Source organism: Taudactylus pleione, unplaced genomic scaffold, assembly GCF_031769625.1.
Source record: "Taudactylus pleione unplaced genomic scaffold, aTauple2 ptg000518l, whole genome shotgun sequence".
Lineage (NCBI taxonomy): Eukaryota > Metazoa > Chordata > Amphibia > Anura > Myobatrachidae > Taudactylus > Taudactylus pleione.
The window spans coordinates 11123775-11140803 of record NW_028284920.1 but is presented as its reverse complement, the minus strand read 5'-3'; the positions used below and the strand labels follow the sequence as shown (position 1 = coordinate 11140803).

General features: G+C 39.5%; 1 protein-coding gene across 1 annotated transcript; it reads left to right on the top strand.

Annotated features, from left to right (window-relative positions):
- The first annotated feature begins 15654 nt into the window (after nt 1-15654).
- On the top strand, nt 15655-16587 carry LOC148501487 (olfactory receptor 5AR1-like). The gene has a single exon (XM_088450424.1). It carries the CDS (start codon nt 15655-15657, stop codon nt 16585-16587), a length of 933 nt encoding a protein of 310 aa, XP_088306550.1.
- Nucleotides 16588-17029: the final 442 nt, after the last annotated feature.

The window sequence follows — 17029 nt, the reverse complement described above, 5'->3', positions numbered from 1 at the left end:
AGCGCTCGCAAATAACGAGTACCTCTGAATCAGACCCTGAAACCTGACAGATGATAAATATTAATTACTTGACAAAGACACAATGACGAATGCCATCATTTACATATGTTTTTTGCTTAGAAACCTGTAGTAAATTTACACCCTAGTATTAAATCATCCTCTACCCTGAGTTATGCCTACCCCAAAATACCTGAAAACTGTAACTTTTTTTTCAAACAGGAAGTGGAGAAAAAAACATTGAAATTTTCAACTGTAGATTATTCCAAATCTCTTATTAATTTATTTTGCCCTGAAATTTGGTATGTAGCACAGAGTAATGGACATGCCAAATTTCAGCTCAGTACATCCAATAACCTTTGATGATTGGCTCTTCAAACACTATGCCCTTCTTCTCACAAAATGATAATGTCGGAATGCTGTTTATTAGATTACCCTTAACATAAGGGCACAACCGTACACTTATGATATATTTATAATCCAATGGAAAATTAAATGAAACACACTACCAGGTAAACTTCAACTATTGCGCTCGGTCATATACATAAACAGTACAGAGAAGCTGCAGTTCCAAACAGAGCTGACCAAGGCATGCACACCTTTTATAGTATGAAGCTAATCGTGTCAAAAAAGTACACAGCATACTCTTATCATTAGCAGTCATTATTTGAAGATACTGTAGTATATTATCGAGTCCCAGCTGAATAGCCATATCGGTGTGCAATCCACACCTTTCTCAAGGGTCTGCTCACCTAACATGGGGCCTTATTCAGGGATGGATGGATTTGCAGAGCCACACATGAACAAATCTGTGCAAACCCCTCCATCTCAGATGCAAATGCAGAAGGAGATATCAGACACCTCCTTGCTACATTTGCGATCCCAGCACTACAACCGACATAACAGGCTGGGATCACTATCACGACTATCATGACCAATGGTCGCGATGGCTGCTCCTTTGGTCAGGCTGCAAGAGCTGAAGCTTACCACTGCCTGGTCACGCAAGAGTCTAGGAATCTGCATCTGCTGACGCAGACCCTGGCCTCGCCCCACCTGGAAAACAGAGGCGACACTCCTCCGTTTCCGGGAACGGCGACCAGGCACGCATCTGTTCTGCTCCCTAAATGCTACAGCATGTCAATCATGCTACGGCTTAAGGGGTCTGTGTGTGAGATCGCAGGACCCATTCTGCACATGCGCAGAACTGATGTTGCATAGGCACAGTCCACTAATCATCGGAGATGTGCATTCTTCCTCAGATGAACCTACATCTCTGAATCAGGCCCATAGAACTACACAACATAAATACTAAACAGAATGAGCACCACCTCACCTGAATTCATTCTAAGTGCTCATCACCTGTCTAATCTTTCCGTCTGATTACTGTCAGTGTCTGGAAGCCTGTCTTCCAACCTCACCTCTACAGGATTTCATATACTACTCATGTTATGCACACAACCCACTCACTTCCCACATATCCACTAGAAACATGGGGCCAAATGAGTACCAACATGATTCGGGGGATTTCTACTGTATTGGTATGCCACCATACTTAGTCAATTCTCTGCATTCCATCAATTGCCAATTCCTCACTATAGCCTATTCTACTCTATGCCTACTGTTTCATGCCATTACCACCATGGGGTCACTAGGAAGCTGTCTTTATTGTATGGTGGTTACTGTGATGCTGTCTATGCCTTACAGTGGTCACTGGGATGCTGTATGTACTACCTGTATATAGAAGTTACTGTATCCTGTCTTTACGGTAGGGTGGTTGCTGGGTTGCTCTCTTTACTATATAGTGGTCACTGGGATGCTATCTGTATTGTTTTGCAGTCATATAGATGCTCTCTGTACTTTATGGTTGTCACATTAATGCTTTCTGGACTGTATGTCAGTCACATGGATGCTCTTTGTATTGCCTCTAGAGCTAGTGGTTTGCTAACCACACTTACATTTGAGTTTGGCCCTGCCTATATTTGATTTGATTCCAATTTATTTGATATACGTTCAGAATTTTTCCCTTTTTTAGGCTCCCAATATGCCCCTAGTTACGTATAAAGCCATAGTTTGATGAAATAGGGCTTAGGGTAAACACTCCACCTATAGCTCTTATAATATTTTATTATTCTAGGGAGGAAAGTATTCACCCATTAAAAGCGTTTCTCTGATTATTTCTAGCCTCCATACAAAGAGTCAATGATAATTTTAATTTTATGAATTACACCTCTCAGGGGAAAACAATTTATTGCTTACACAGTATAATAGGGAACTAGATTGTTGCAACCTCTTCACATTTTGCAGACATCTAGACCTTTATGGATGTGATCCCATCTGTGTCAACTCTATCTGTTCTATGCATTAACTCACTTTAGGTATGTAAAATATTTTTTTGAGAAAACTGCTATTTTGTAATTTTTTTAATATCATTTGTGTTCTAAATGTTGACCATAAATGTAACATGAAATCCTGCCAAATACACCTTAATGATTTGCAGCTCTTACCAATTGTAAATGTACTTTAGGGGAGTAAGGTACAAGGTAATGACTCCACTTTGTCAATCTCAAATTTTTTTTACACTTTAATAGAATGTTTGCTATAGTATGTCAGAAATCAGACTCCTTCATATAGATCAACATCAGGTTATCAGGTTAACTTATTAGCAATATGGTAATGGCCGTATTTCTGCATTTTAAAACCGAAAAGCAATGAACGCCAATTATAGACAAATAAAAGTAGTGTCAAAAGGATGTTTCAGACTTTTGGTTCAACAATAATAGAAACATAATGTAAAAGTACATCAACAAATGATAATGTCAAGTTGAAATGATTTAAAATGTATGAATACAATCAGCTACATTTCTGATTTCAATATATTTTTTCAACTAAGAGCAAGTAAAACACGATTCACAGTCATAAATTGTATTAATTAGATGTAGATCTGGGGAGTACTAAAGTGATTACTGTATTACTCAAAAAAATAACTGATATGATTATTGTAATGAATGATGTGAGACAGCTTACATTGTCATACTCAGGAGGAAAATATCATATTATTTTACTTAAAACAGATTCTAGTTTTATTGTTATGTTATAAGATTTAATTATTGGACACTGTGGGAGTAAATATCCTTTAATAGGGTAGGAGTTAATAAAATTGCCGATTTTTTGGCAAATTTACAATGAGATTGAAATCAGAAATTATTTTAAAAGACAAATCCAACCTAATTTTGCCTTTAAAAATGTTGTTGCTTTAAATCCAGCAGAAAATTGTCATAACATCTGTACATTTATAAACTCTTAGGGGGTTATGTAATAAGTGCCATGATGAAGGAACTGGCATCATTTCAGTGAGTTCACCACTAATTTTAAAGCAACAATCAGTTGTAATGCTGGTTTTGCCTTACAACTGATTGCCACTTTGAATTTAGCAGTGGACAGTCTGAAATCATGCTGGTTACTTCCTTTCGAACACTATTACATGGCCTCCTTACTCTATTACATTCCCCTTTGTATGTTACTCATGTCACAAATATAAATTAGAGACATAGCTTTTAATGGCAGATAAGTAGAACCACTCAGACTATCTAATCTGGCAATTGTTTTCCATAAAGACTTAGGGTTGGATTCAATTAGAGGCGAAAAGCCGCGATTGGCGAAAAGCGTTCGCCGATGCAATGTTTTCGCCACATTCAGCGTATCGCCCTATTCAATTCCAGGAAGTTTTTGCATGTGCAAAAAGTCCATAGGCTAAAACAGGTGTAAGATTTTCTCCATCCAGAGGCAGATGAAACGTTGTGCAAAATCTCTATTTTGGGCTAAAATGTGGGGAATTGGCTCAAAGCCCTTTGGTACCCCCCGCCCCTACTGACTAATTATGAAGATAGAAACTGAATTCCCCCTAAAAAAGGCATGTCATTTTTGGGGTGAAAATGTAAAAAGTGTTTGAGAATGGGTATAAAGTACTGGGTCTGGTGTTTGGGGGGCTGTATGGATGGGACAGGTGTTTTTAGGAATGCAGGAGGCTGCAGCAGGTGTTTTTTTAAGTTTTTTTAAAGGCACTTTAGAGCCCCAAAAATATACTAGTACCCATCTAAATGTACCCGCAATTAACTACAACAGCTATTTTTCACAAAAGACATTGCTTTAGGTCCTTTTTCCACATTTATGCAAATATGTATATAACAGCCCTTTGACTAAATTTAAACACCCAAAATACTTTTATTAGGGCTATTAATACACTTCTATATTGATTTCCTGGGTAAATTAGGCTTTTAATGGGGTACAGACTGATTTCCCCAAAATAAACTGTCCTTTTCGTTAGTTTCGCCATTCGCTGTATTTGCACATCTACGTTTTCGCCTGTATTGGAATTGAATAGGGTGAAAAGCGGGAGCGTGCATACTGAAAGTACATGATAACTTCGCCGCCAACAGGCGAATTAGGTGAAAAGATTACAGCGATGAATGGATTCACCTCTAATTGAATTCGGCCATTAGATGTTGGGGGCATATAATGCAGGTGCACACTCTAGGCACACTAACAGTCCAGGTTTTAAGGATAGCCATACTTGAGCACAGGTGACTTAGTTAGTATCTCAGTTATTTTGATTTAACCATCTGTGCTGTAGCATGGATATCACTAAAACCAGGACTGTTAGTGTGCATTGAGGACCCAGGTTGGGAATCACTGCTCTAGGTACTAAGAACAATGATAGACAAAAAAATCCTGATAAACTCTACAATTAATATGGAGTATAAATGAGGTTCTTAGTACATGTTTGGCCAAACATGTCTGCCCATCCACCTTGTCAAAGTGAACCCCATAAGATGGGTCCCTAACATCCCCAATACTAACACATTACATTAAATTTATCCAGGACTTACCTGTAATAGTGCCCATTCTAACATGTAAACAGAAATGCATGAACCTGGGCTGGTGATTAAAAACACCTAAGGGCAGATGGGTGGGGTGCAAATTCCAAATAGAAGGAGTCTCAACCTTCAAGTGTACAAAATATACACAAATATAGTAGTAAGAGGGGGGACTTGGACTGCACACTCAATCTTTAAACATAATAAATTAATTACTCCTCAATCTTCCCCTAAACCTGTTTTCCTACAGTAAGCAGGGGCGGATTGGCCATAGACTTCACCGGCACTTTGCCCGGTGGGCCAAACCATGTTGGGGCCACTAAAATCTCTTTTTTTCTGTTTTCTTTTTTATTTTATTTTTAAATGTGTCCTGGGTAACTGATCGGCTGGCGGCCCAGCCTCAGCTCAAGTTAACTGAGCTGGAGAGAGGCCCCGTCTCCAATTACTGCAGCAGTCAATTACTGTGGCTAGCTGAGACTGATGGCCCGGCAGTCCCACCCGACCAGGCCGCGCCACCCTGCCTGCACTGCGCCACACCTCACGCCACTCTCTGGCTCCTGGACCATCCTCAGCTCTTGCCTCCCAGATCCCAGCAGCAGCAGCCGGAGCTGAGTTGCTGCTGTGGCTTTGGACACTGCACCAGTGAGTGTGCGGGGGCTTGGGCATGGAACAAACTCAGATAAGTGCTCACTTTCCTATGTTCCCATCCCTGTGTCTCCCTGTAATTCAGCCCAGTGTCCCTCAAACCCCCACAATCTCACTGTTCCCCTCCCCCATCCCAGTGTCTCCCCCTTCCCTCCACAACCAGCCCCCTTCTCACTGCCCCACCAAGTAAGAACCCCCAGCCAGACCACCTCATTGTGCCCAGTGTTTCCCCTTACCATCCAGCCCAGTGCACCCCCATCTCACTGTCCCTTCATCTAGCCCAGTGTCCCTCTCATAAATCACTCTCTCTTTCCCCCAGCCCCCTTCCCATCCAGGCCAGTGTTATCCCTCCCTGTGAACAATGCAGCCACCACTTTATCATCCCCATCATTATGACCACTGGGTTGGGTACGTAACGTACGGGATATCAGTGCTCGAGATCCCAGTGGTCAAAATCCCGACGCAGTCATCCTGACAGGGTTAGATACCGACAGCTGTCCGTCGGTATCCTAAGCCCCCCCCCTTTCCATACCCCTAACCCTAACCTGGGCATGGAAAAAACCCAGGTAAGTGCTCCCATCTACCGTTCCTGGTGCCTAATTCTCCACCATTAGTGCCTAACCTAACCTCCCTTTCCCTGCACCCTAAACTAACCCTCCCCCTTAGTGCCTAACCCTCCCCCTAGTGCCAGATCTAGCCCCTAATCCTCCCCCTTACCCCACTACTTACCTTCAGGATTCCAGCAGCTGGGATGCTGGTGCTGGGACTCTGACAGGTGTTGGGATTCTGTCACTGGCATTCTGACCACTGGAATACTCGCAGTCGGTATTATGACCGCATCCCAAACCACTTGTAAAACTAGAAGAAAAGGCTGGGAGACAATAATCTTCAATAAAATACCAATTCCAGAAACCATATTATTGATACAAATGGAACCAAATTAGCAAATATATTTTATTAATATAAAATTGTTAGATCAGAAAAACTCAAATTTCGCCCTGCCTCAAAACTTCTGTTACTATGTATTATCTGGTTGAACCTCTATTGCATGGTGATGATGTTGGCTTTATTCCTAGGCAATCAGGCAGCTTCCAGACCACGTGTTCTCCTGCATGAATAGTGAATACCAACACTGCCTGTCCAGGAAGGATCAGTTTCTTCAGTTTCTTCAGTTCCTCATTGCACAGAAACTACAAAAAGGTAAGGTGTATTTTTATTTAGCACACACAAAAAATAGCATAGATTTCTTTTTAGACATTTTGCTCTACTTGGTCTAGGCCCATGACTTGCATGACAGGCAGCTTACTGATGTCTGTCATAGCAAGCAAAGTGGCCCACGGAGGATCTCTTCACATTGCAAGATGAGACCATCCTTGTCTTGTGAGCCAGAGGTCCCTTTGTGGTGGGCAGGAAGTTAGGAAGCCCCAACTCACCCACTGTCTATTCACTGGAGAGAAAGAGACTGGGTACATGCCCAGGAGCTCCTGGAGCGCTGGGCATGCCCCAAGTGTGACAAAAACAAGTGGAGTGGCTCGCTGCCATGGTATTTCACATGACACGCCCCTTCTCATAAGGACACACCCCTTTTTCAGACGCACACCTGAGGCTCGAGCAAAGTCCTTCTGTTGATCTTTCAGTTAGCCAACGTGGGCCACTTTCTCAAATTTTTTCAGGGCCCCTTTCAATTCCCAATCCGCCCCTGACAGTAAGTATAATACATCTGTTGCTCTTCAGAATGCTTTCCTTTTGTACCTTGTTAACACCATTCATACATTTGGAAACCTATATCATATACTGTGCATCTACAGAAGTGCATACTATCAGCATCAGTAGCAATAGCACAAATAAAACTATTAAAGAGCACAAGTTCAAGTATAGATGCTTGGGATACCCCAGTGGTAACCTGTCTCTTTTCTGAATGCACTCAATTTACTACAACTCCCTTTCATCTTTCTTTCAACTTATGTCATATCCAGGTTACCATTTGTCTCTATCTATCCATTTCTTTGGGATTATTGCATGTTTATGTTCACTGTGTTCCCACAGAATAATCTAATTCACACACTATAAAAATAGCTCTATTCAATCATGCATAGGGTTCTGCAGTATTGTACAAAGGCATAGAATATAGAATATACATACAGCTAAGCATCCACTATTGTAGAACAGTTAAAAGAAACAGACTGCTTACTGTAAAAAGTAATCATTAAAGCTGTTTAACATTATGTATTATTATCCAATTAGCCGCAGTTTTCGCAGATACAAAGTCTTCCATAGCAATTATCGCAAATTCGTTTTCACCATCTCTGAAAATATATATTTTTTAATTAGCTTATTTGTGCCAATAACATCTTGGGTTGAAAAAGTAAAAAGTCCAGGAAAGTGGGTTCACAGTAGTGGGTTAGGTACTTTGGATGGAGCAGGTGTTTAAACATTGCAGGAGTCAGTGACAGGTGTATTTTTAATTTAAAAAAAAAATGCCCTAAAATGACTTGTAATGCTTACCCCCATTTTATGTATCCCTAATTTAACTAGAGCATTACTTTTGGCCAAAGAAAATTGCTTTCTATAATTTTTTCACTGTTATAGTAAAATACATATAGCAGCCATTTGACACAATTTAAGAATGCCAAACCCTTTAATTATGGCCACTAACAGACTTCTATACTGTTACCCAATATTAGTTGACCTTTTTATTTATTTACAGGCTGATTTCATTATTTTCACCTGTACTTTTCACCTGTCATCCGTGCATGAATTATCGTGCAAATATTGTTTCGCCAGTTTTGCAATAGGATTGCATGATAAATGATAGTGCGCAGACATGTGATAAGTGACAACTTCGTGCGATGGGTCCGAAAAGTTTTCTCCGGAGAAAACGTATCATTATCAAGGCTAATTGGATACTCTCCTTACCTTTAAGCAATTATTTAGGTGGCAAAACTAAATAAATACACGTTACTAGAGCCTGGGTTTGGAAAGAGCAAATGAAACATTTCTTTTTCTTTTTTTTATATCACATAAAGGATTGTATAATTACTGTGGCTTTGACAGTTCATACAATACAATTATTTGGTAAGTTAGTTTTACCAGTCTCCTGCATAACATGGAACCTATCAATATTTTAAAAGTCCAGCTGTAAAGGGTAAAATGCATCCCCTAAAATATTTCAGCACAAGATTTTGGCCATAAATGGAGACTTTAGGGGTATACTAAAGTGCGTGTTTTTAGAAGAAGAGGTGTTGCCCATGGCAACCAATCAGATTCTACTTATCATTTATCTAGCAACTTCTAGAAAATAATAGCTACAATCTGATTGGTGGCTATGGGCAACACCAAACCCGCACTTTAGTAAATATGTATCCCATAACCTTTGTTTGATGTACTACTGGTGGGATATTTAAGTAGTGGTTTGGATTTTTACTTGCCTAGAACCTTATATAGTAGCAGTAGTTTATCTTGCAGGCCATGTACTTGTACTGTATGTCAAGGACACCAGGATTGAACTTGCTAAGCATGGAGATATACTGTTTGTTTTAATTTCTGTGTGTCGGCACTATAACTTTAAAGCATAAAGTTTAAAGCTATAATGCTGACGAAGTTACAATACTTTAACTAAATTAGCACTGTGTCGGCATACTGTGCTCAAAATCATGCTGCCTACAATGTGGTTGTCGACATTGTGAATGTTGGATTAATAGCTAGCTCCCTGGTAGATAAGAGTGCACTATGGGCCTGATTCAGAGATGTATGTTCATCCGATGATGAACGCACATCTTCGATATTTCCGGGTCTGTGTCTGTCTCACCATTCCCGGAAACGAGGACGCGTTACCCCGTTTTCTGGGAGGGATGTGGCCAGGGTCTGCATTGGTGAATGCAGATTCCTGGCCTCTGCACTGACCAGCACCCGGTCAGGCTGCGGGAAGCTTCAGCTCCCGCAACCTGACCAAAGGACCAACCATCACATCGGTTGCGATGGTGCTCGCACATGAAGCAAGGAGGTGTTTGACACCTTCTTCTGCATTTGCATTACAATGGACGGAAATTGCAAAGCTGCTTGTGTGCATCTGTGCAATTCTGTCCATCTCTGAATCAGGACCTATGTGTATTACATCATGGTTTTGTAAGATCAGTGTTTTCTTTTATTTTTCCCATCAGACCCTTAGAAAATATAATTTGTAAATGGGATTTTCATAAAGTAAATGGGTGGACACACGAGAACATGGATCTGAAGCTGCCAAAATATGAAATTCTTTACATCTCAGACCACAAATGTTCTTTCTTTGTGATAACCATCAGGTCCCATGCTTGTATAGTCACTCACTTAACCTTCTCTCTCTCCATGAGTCTCATATGTACTGAATGTTTACTGTTAGCACTATGGAGTCACCATTTAAAAACACTCCTCTTTTTACACATAGTGATTCCACAGATAAAGGGTTTTTCAAACCACCAATGGCCAGGTTGAATCTTGTGCTGCTGGATAACAAAAATGCCCCCAGTTCATATTATGACACATTGTACTGCCTCCAGTTCATATTATTCCACATTGTACTGCCTCCAGTTCATATTATGGCACATTATACTGCCTTCAGTTCATATTATGGCACATTGTACTGCCTCCAGTTCATATTATTCCACATTGTACTACCTCCAGTTCATATTATGGTACATTCTACTGCCTCCAGTTCATATTATGCCACATTGTACTGCCTTCAGTTCATATTATGGCACATTGTACTGCCTCCAGTTCATAGTACGCCACATTGTACTGCCTCCACTTCATATTAGGCTACACTGTAATGCCTCCAGTTCATATTATGACACACTGTACTGCCTCCAGTTAATATTATGCCACATGGTACTGCCTCCAGTTCATATTATGTCACATTGTTTAATACATCCCCATGCTCACTTTAATGGGCTATAATCAAGGAGGAGCCTATTGTCTGACAGTGTCGAGCTCACTGATCAGCTCAGCTGTGCCTGTGAGAGGTGAAGTGAGAGCTTGAGAGAAGGATCATATCTGTGTGGACAGAGAGACGGAGACCTCCACCTACATTATATATAAGCACTGACGAGTCCCCCTTTTCTGGAATGCAATGGTCCAGACACAATTGCTTAGTAGGCAATTCCAGGAACTTGGTAGACAACTATATAACCTGGGTCTGGGGTCCTCAAAGCCTCTGGGTCCCATAGCAATGACACCCCTGGCACACACTATAGCTATGCCCATGTTTATGGCTCTTAATACCTGCCTCTTGGACAGCTACATCTCTGGATCCTTAACCATTCACTGTAAGTTTTATTATTTGAGACCTCATGCTCATCTTATGTATTTAAAGGTAAATGTAAAGGCATTTCATAAAGTAAGGATTACACTTTTTTCTATTGACATGACTCTTGAATATAAAATTGGACTATACAATCTACACACACTAGTAGTAGCTTAGTGGTCTTTGTCTATCAGTCCACTGTGGAATTTACGCAAGAATTAAATATCAGTAATTAATAATTCAAGAATTGTGCTGTTACTTTGTGTTTTTATTTTTCGTTTTGATAACAATTCCATTTCTGATATGTATCTCTATAAACAGGCACCTTATCACGAGCAGTAATTCATTCTGGTAGCAAAGATATTAATTCCAGGGTTTATGGCAACATGTACTGTATATATCATGGCACATGTACAGATGTGTCTCCATACAATAAGCCTCAATAAGCCATGCGGCACGAGATAACTGGCCTGAGTGAGCCGCCAGGTGCTGTGTGACTCGGCTTGTGCAGAGCATCTTTTCCATCCTTTTCACCCAAAAATGAATCTTAGTCACAACTGAAGGTGATAAACTGCTTCATGAGACTGCAGAGTCGCACATGACCTAGTGTGCGGAGAAGGGCAGTTTGGCGCGACTACAGCAACAGTGTATGATGGCATATCTGTATTTATAAATCACAGATGACAAAGAAGAATATTTATTACTACTATAAAGAGCATTCAGTACATAAAGCAGTCACTGTAGATTAGCAAAACATTCTAGTACAGTATATTCTGACATTTGGATTTTGTATTATTTAGATGTTGATTCAAATAAATAAATCACATGACATGACAGCCCATGTTACTGATGTATTGAATACCCATCCTGATAATTTAGGAATTAAGTTTCGGAAATTGCAGACTTGTAGGAGAAGGCAAAAAAAACAACATACAGCACCAAGTGGACAAAGGGCAGAAATACAAAAGAAAGCTTTTATTCCAGACTCCAGTAATTGCTATTAGACACTTGGGGTACATTTAGTAGAGCATCTAAAACCGACAAGTTGTGTTGTTACCTATATCAACCAATCATATTGTGATAAAAATAAAAAAAATATATAAATATATAATTGATAGAATGGTACTGAGAAGCGCTACACTCTATTGGAATCTGTACTGGCATTGTGAGTTTCATAAAAGTCAATAATAACGTTTTATAGTCCTGTTATCACAGGGGCCACTGTTTGTTCTCCAAATGAACCGATGTTGTGTGGTCCCACGGATTTATGAAAGACAAAAGGTGAGAACAAGCGCCTTATGGTGTAGTAAATAATGATATATATCTCCTGCTTAAATTAGATATGAGTGTGCCGTATTATCCCAATAAGCTGTGCTTTGGGTTATATCTCTTTTCCGGAAATTCGACTGTATTCCTTTGCTCACTTCATAATATGGGGTGTCAAATTCCCAATTATAAACCAAAAAGGAAGGTGAGAAGCACTCTCATAGTGTAGTATTCAAAGTATTTAATCACATACACAGACAGCAAAACACACATATAAATGGAAAATGACATAAATTAAATTTCAATAGGCTTATCTGCTCAAAGTAGCTGGTTGTGAAATCGGAGGTCATTGTTCCTTCAACGTGTTTCATCTCTTACGCAAAATTGGCAGGACTTCACATGGGAGTGGAGAACTAAAAAATCTTGGTACAAGAATTCATATTCCATGCTTATCACAAGTCACCCTAAAGTAATAACAGTAATGTCTGTCTGTTCTGTATTTATATTGATGTTATAAACCATGTCCTTGTACTGCAATGTGCTGTACTGTTAGTCACCGTATTCTTGTTTTGCTAATTCTATTTCTGTTTATGTACTTTGTTAGGTGCTTCAGAACCCTTGTGGCACCATATACCGTAAATAAAGGTTGATAATAATAATAATAATAATAATAATAATAATAATAATAATAATATACTATAGTTAATCACATGTTTGAGAACCTGTGATCTACTCCATACTCCCTACCACGGCAACTAACCCTTGGTTTCTGCTGCCCTGCTGCTTTTTTGAGTATTATGACCACTAATGCAGCAATGTTTATAAACCATGTCCTTGTACTGCAATGTGCTGTACTGTAAGTCACTGTATTCTTGTTTTGCTAATACTGTTTCTGTTTATGTACATTGTCAGGCACTGCAGAACCCTTGTGGCACCATATACTGTAAATAAAGGATAATAATAATAATAATAATAATAATAATAATAATAATAATAATATCCTATATTTAATAAACATTGCTGCATTAGTGGTCATAACACTCAAAAAAACAGCAGGGCAGAATAAACCAAGGGTTAGTTGCCATGGTAGGGAGTATGGAGTAGATCACAGGTTCTCAAACTCCGTCCTCAGGACCCCAAACAGTAAATGTTTTCCAGGTCTCCTCACAGAATCACAAGTGAAAATCATTAGCTCCGCCTGTGGAACTTTTAAAATGCTTTAATGAGGAATGAATCCACCTGTGCACTTGCTGGGTGACCTGGAAAAAGTGTACTGTTTGGGGACCGAGTTTGAGAACCACTGGAGTAGATGATAGTATAAGTAAGAGAATGAAAGTACATGAGGGAAGAGAGCTCTGCTCGTGAGAGCTTACCTTCTAAGAAAATATATTGTTTATTTGTATTACATGATATATGAGAGAAGAAAACATCTGGCTCATTCCAGGATCTACATATAAATATTTAAAAGATAAGAAATGTGTATATTTCCGTTTCACATTGTTAAGACTATGGTGTTTAGCGCCCATATGGTCACTTAAATTTGTCTTTACTTATAAATAATTTATGGAATTACTGGGTGTATATTTCTTAAAGTGCTGGATTTTAGTATTGGAGTTGCTGCCCATAGCAACCGATCAGATTCCACATATCATTTATCTAGCACCTTCTAGAAGATAATAGCTAGAATCTGATTGGTTATTATGGGCAACAACTCCACTTCTAAAACCCCGCACTTTAGTAAATATACCCCCTAATCTCATTTCCTCCTCCACGAATACCCAACACTTGCTCCAGGCATACTACTAACCTTACTAATTTGTAATAAAGCGATAGGTGCGCTTTATAGATAAAAACTGCCCTGTGTGAATACCTGCAGCTGACACATGAGGGATTCTGTCTAAACCCTCATTAGCAGAAATATAGAAAAAATATGTCTGCACAGGTGTAAACACATGGTACGATCTGCACAACCAACGATATCGCTGAACGATTTCCCTTGAACTTTCTGTAGTGTAGAACAAATTATATTGGGTGTACACAGTGATAGATATCTGTGATAAATATCTTTCAGTGGAGTCATCCTGCCACATCTCTTAAAATGCAAATCGTGTTGAAATCGTCCAAGATGGCCTGCATGTACGGACGACCATTATCGCCCATGCAGGACCGTACATCGTTAGTTGTTTGTTGGTCATTCGCTGCATAAAAATGATCGATATGAACGTTATCGTTATCGTTCATATCGTTCATAGATATCGTACCATGTGTACGCACCTTAAGGATTCCCAAAAGCTGTTAAAAGTAAACAATTTATTTCACACAGTATCAATTCATCTGCAAATCCAATAAAAAGATACATTTAGAATACACTTAATAACATTCAGTAACAATGTAACATAAATATTCAGCCTATAATAGCAGCCTCATATGCACATCTACATATAGTAGTAAACAACCAGCCAATAATCAGAATTGTATCAGAGATGAAGTCCTTATTGAAAAATATATTTATATGGCAAAGTATTAATAATCACCATTCCACCGTGTAGGATATAAAGCATATAGCGTTTGTTACCATGTAATCGCGTGCTGTTGTGCAGCGTGGTTACCATATATCAGCGTACTACTCGTTTGTATAACACAGTTCCTCACCAGTGGCTGCTGGCCAGGTCTCACCCCAAATACACTCGTCGTTCAGCTTCTCCAGACCGTGCCTTTAAGGGGTGTTGTTAGTTTTTACCTGGCCGCATTCAGCTCCGTCTCCTGGGTAAGGGCAATCTGTGTTTGTTGATCACCGGTCCGTTTGATGACACAGCCGCTAGGTCCCGCTCTGCTTATTTCTCCCACAGTTGAAACACAGGTCTCACATCTCTCCATATTATGCCGGTTATTTCCTGTTGCATGGCGGTAGTTACCGCTCTGAGGGCCTGAGTCAGACCAGCTCGCAACGATGCATAGTCTCGCTGCTGCCGATGGTATGCATTGTGCACATGTGTATGCATCGCAGTGCTCATGTGCATACCTTAGCAAAAGTTCTCAATGCATTCGCTCGCTGCACATAGACAGCACAGCAGAGTCAGTGACAGGGGAAGCCGTTTGTAGGTGGTAACAAAGGCTGGCCATTAAAAACGGGGGAGTGGAGGTGCAAACACAGACGTGCCTGAGCATCTCAACGGCGTTTTAGAGGTGTGCATAGTACACGTCACCTGGCTTGGTTTTATACTGAAGTGCTCGCATGCATAGTTGTGCGGTAGCACTGCCTATGCAATTTGCATACACGTCATGTGAGCGATCGCATCGAGCGATCGGCTCTGAGTCAGACCCTGAGTCCACAGCCGGATAAAGTGCAGAATAAAGTATTTAAAATTTGGGGCTGCAATAAAAATTGAAGGCTGCAATAACCAGTCCATATTAGACTCCTTTACTAGTTTGTAAACCTACTTGTGAAATGTGGGGATCATTTCATATATATTAGACAAAATACAAAGTACAATGTTTATAGCAAGCTAGTGGTATGTTGTGTTTACCTTTATTGGTTATAATAACAATGTTTCTCTTACTTCTAGATCATTTTGTGGAAATTCCATGTTGGTAATGAAGTTGGAAAGCAAATTCAATGCAACCAGTTTCTTTATCAAAGGCCTGTCAGACATCCCAGAGCTCCAAATTCCCGTATTCATCATATGCTTGTTTATTTACTCTAGTATTATATTTGGGAATATAACAATTTTTATCATTATTTTAGGAAATTCACACCTACACATTCCCATGTATATATTTTTAATGAACCTTTCAGCAGTAGACATCATTTATGCTTCAAATATTTTGCCTAATCTCTTGAATATCCTCCACACACAGCACAACGCAATTTCTTTCTATGGGTGTATGACACAGATGTACTTCTACATAGCTCTGACTTGTACAGAAGTCCTCCTGTTAGAGGTTATGGCATATGATCGCTATTTGGCTATCTGTCATCCACTTCAATATATTCTATTAATGCGCTTAACACGCTGCGCTGGGCTTGCAATTGCCGCATGGACCGTTAGTTTCCTAATCACAATTGGACATACTGTGCTTGTGTCAAAACTATCCTTTTGTGATTCACATATCGTTGACCATTTTTATTGTGACATCGCACCTGTATTGAAATTGACCTGCAGTGATATATACAATGTAGAAATTATGAACTATATTGAAGGAGTACTTGTGACGTTCAATGCATTTATCTTTACAATAATTTCTTACATGTTTATTATCTCTACTATTTTGAAGATAAAATCTGCAGAAGGTCGACTTAAAGCATTTTCTACCTGCTCTTCCCACCTAACCTGTGTAATTATTTTTTATGGGACTTTATTCTGTATTTACATGAGACCCACTTCAAGTTATTCACCAGAACGGGACAAGTTTTTTTCTCTTTTATCTGGTGTGTTAATTCCAATATTGAATCCTGTTATTTATAGCTTGAAAAATCATGAATTTAAAGTTGGTTTGAAGAAACTTATGTACAAGAAGTTGTATTAAATTTAATGACAAATTATTGTCTTAGGAGTTTTATAATACAGACTGTGTAAAATATAATTTGACATTTTCTTAAAAACCCTTGAAATGTTGGCAGCATCGAGGCATAGTATCATTGCAGACAGCCTGGTGCCATAGTAATGAGTGTTGCTGACTCAACATTGAAGTCATGGGCTCTATTTGAACCTGGTCACCATCTGTATAAGATGTGTATGTTCTTCACATATATGCATGGGGTTCTTCCCATAGACTAAAAACAAACTGGTTATTTATTATTGTGTGTTGAGAATATTTAGACCATGGGTTTTAATCTCTAGTCTTAAGTATCCGCAGCAGGTTATGTTTTGTGGATATCTTTAATCTAATGCACAGGTGAGATATTTTGCTGAGCCATTAAATTTCCTACCTGTATCCACAGACAGAAATCCTCAAAACATGACCTGTT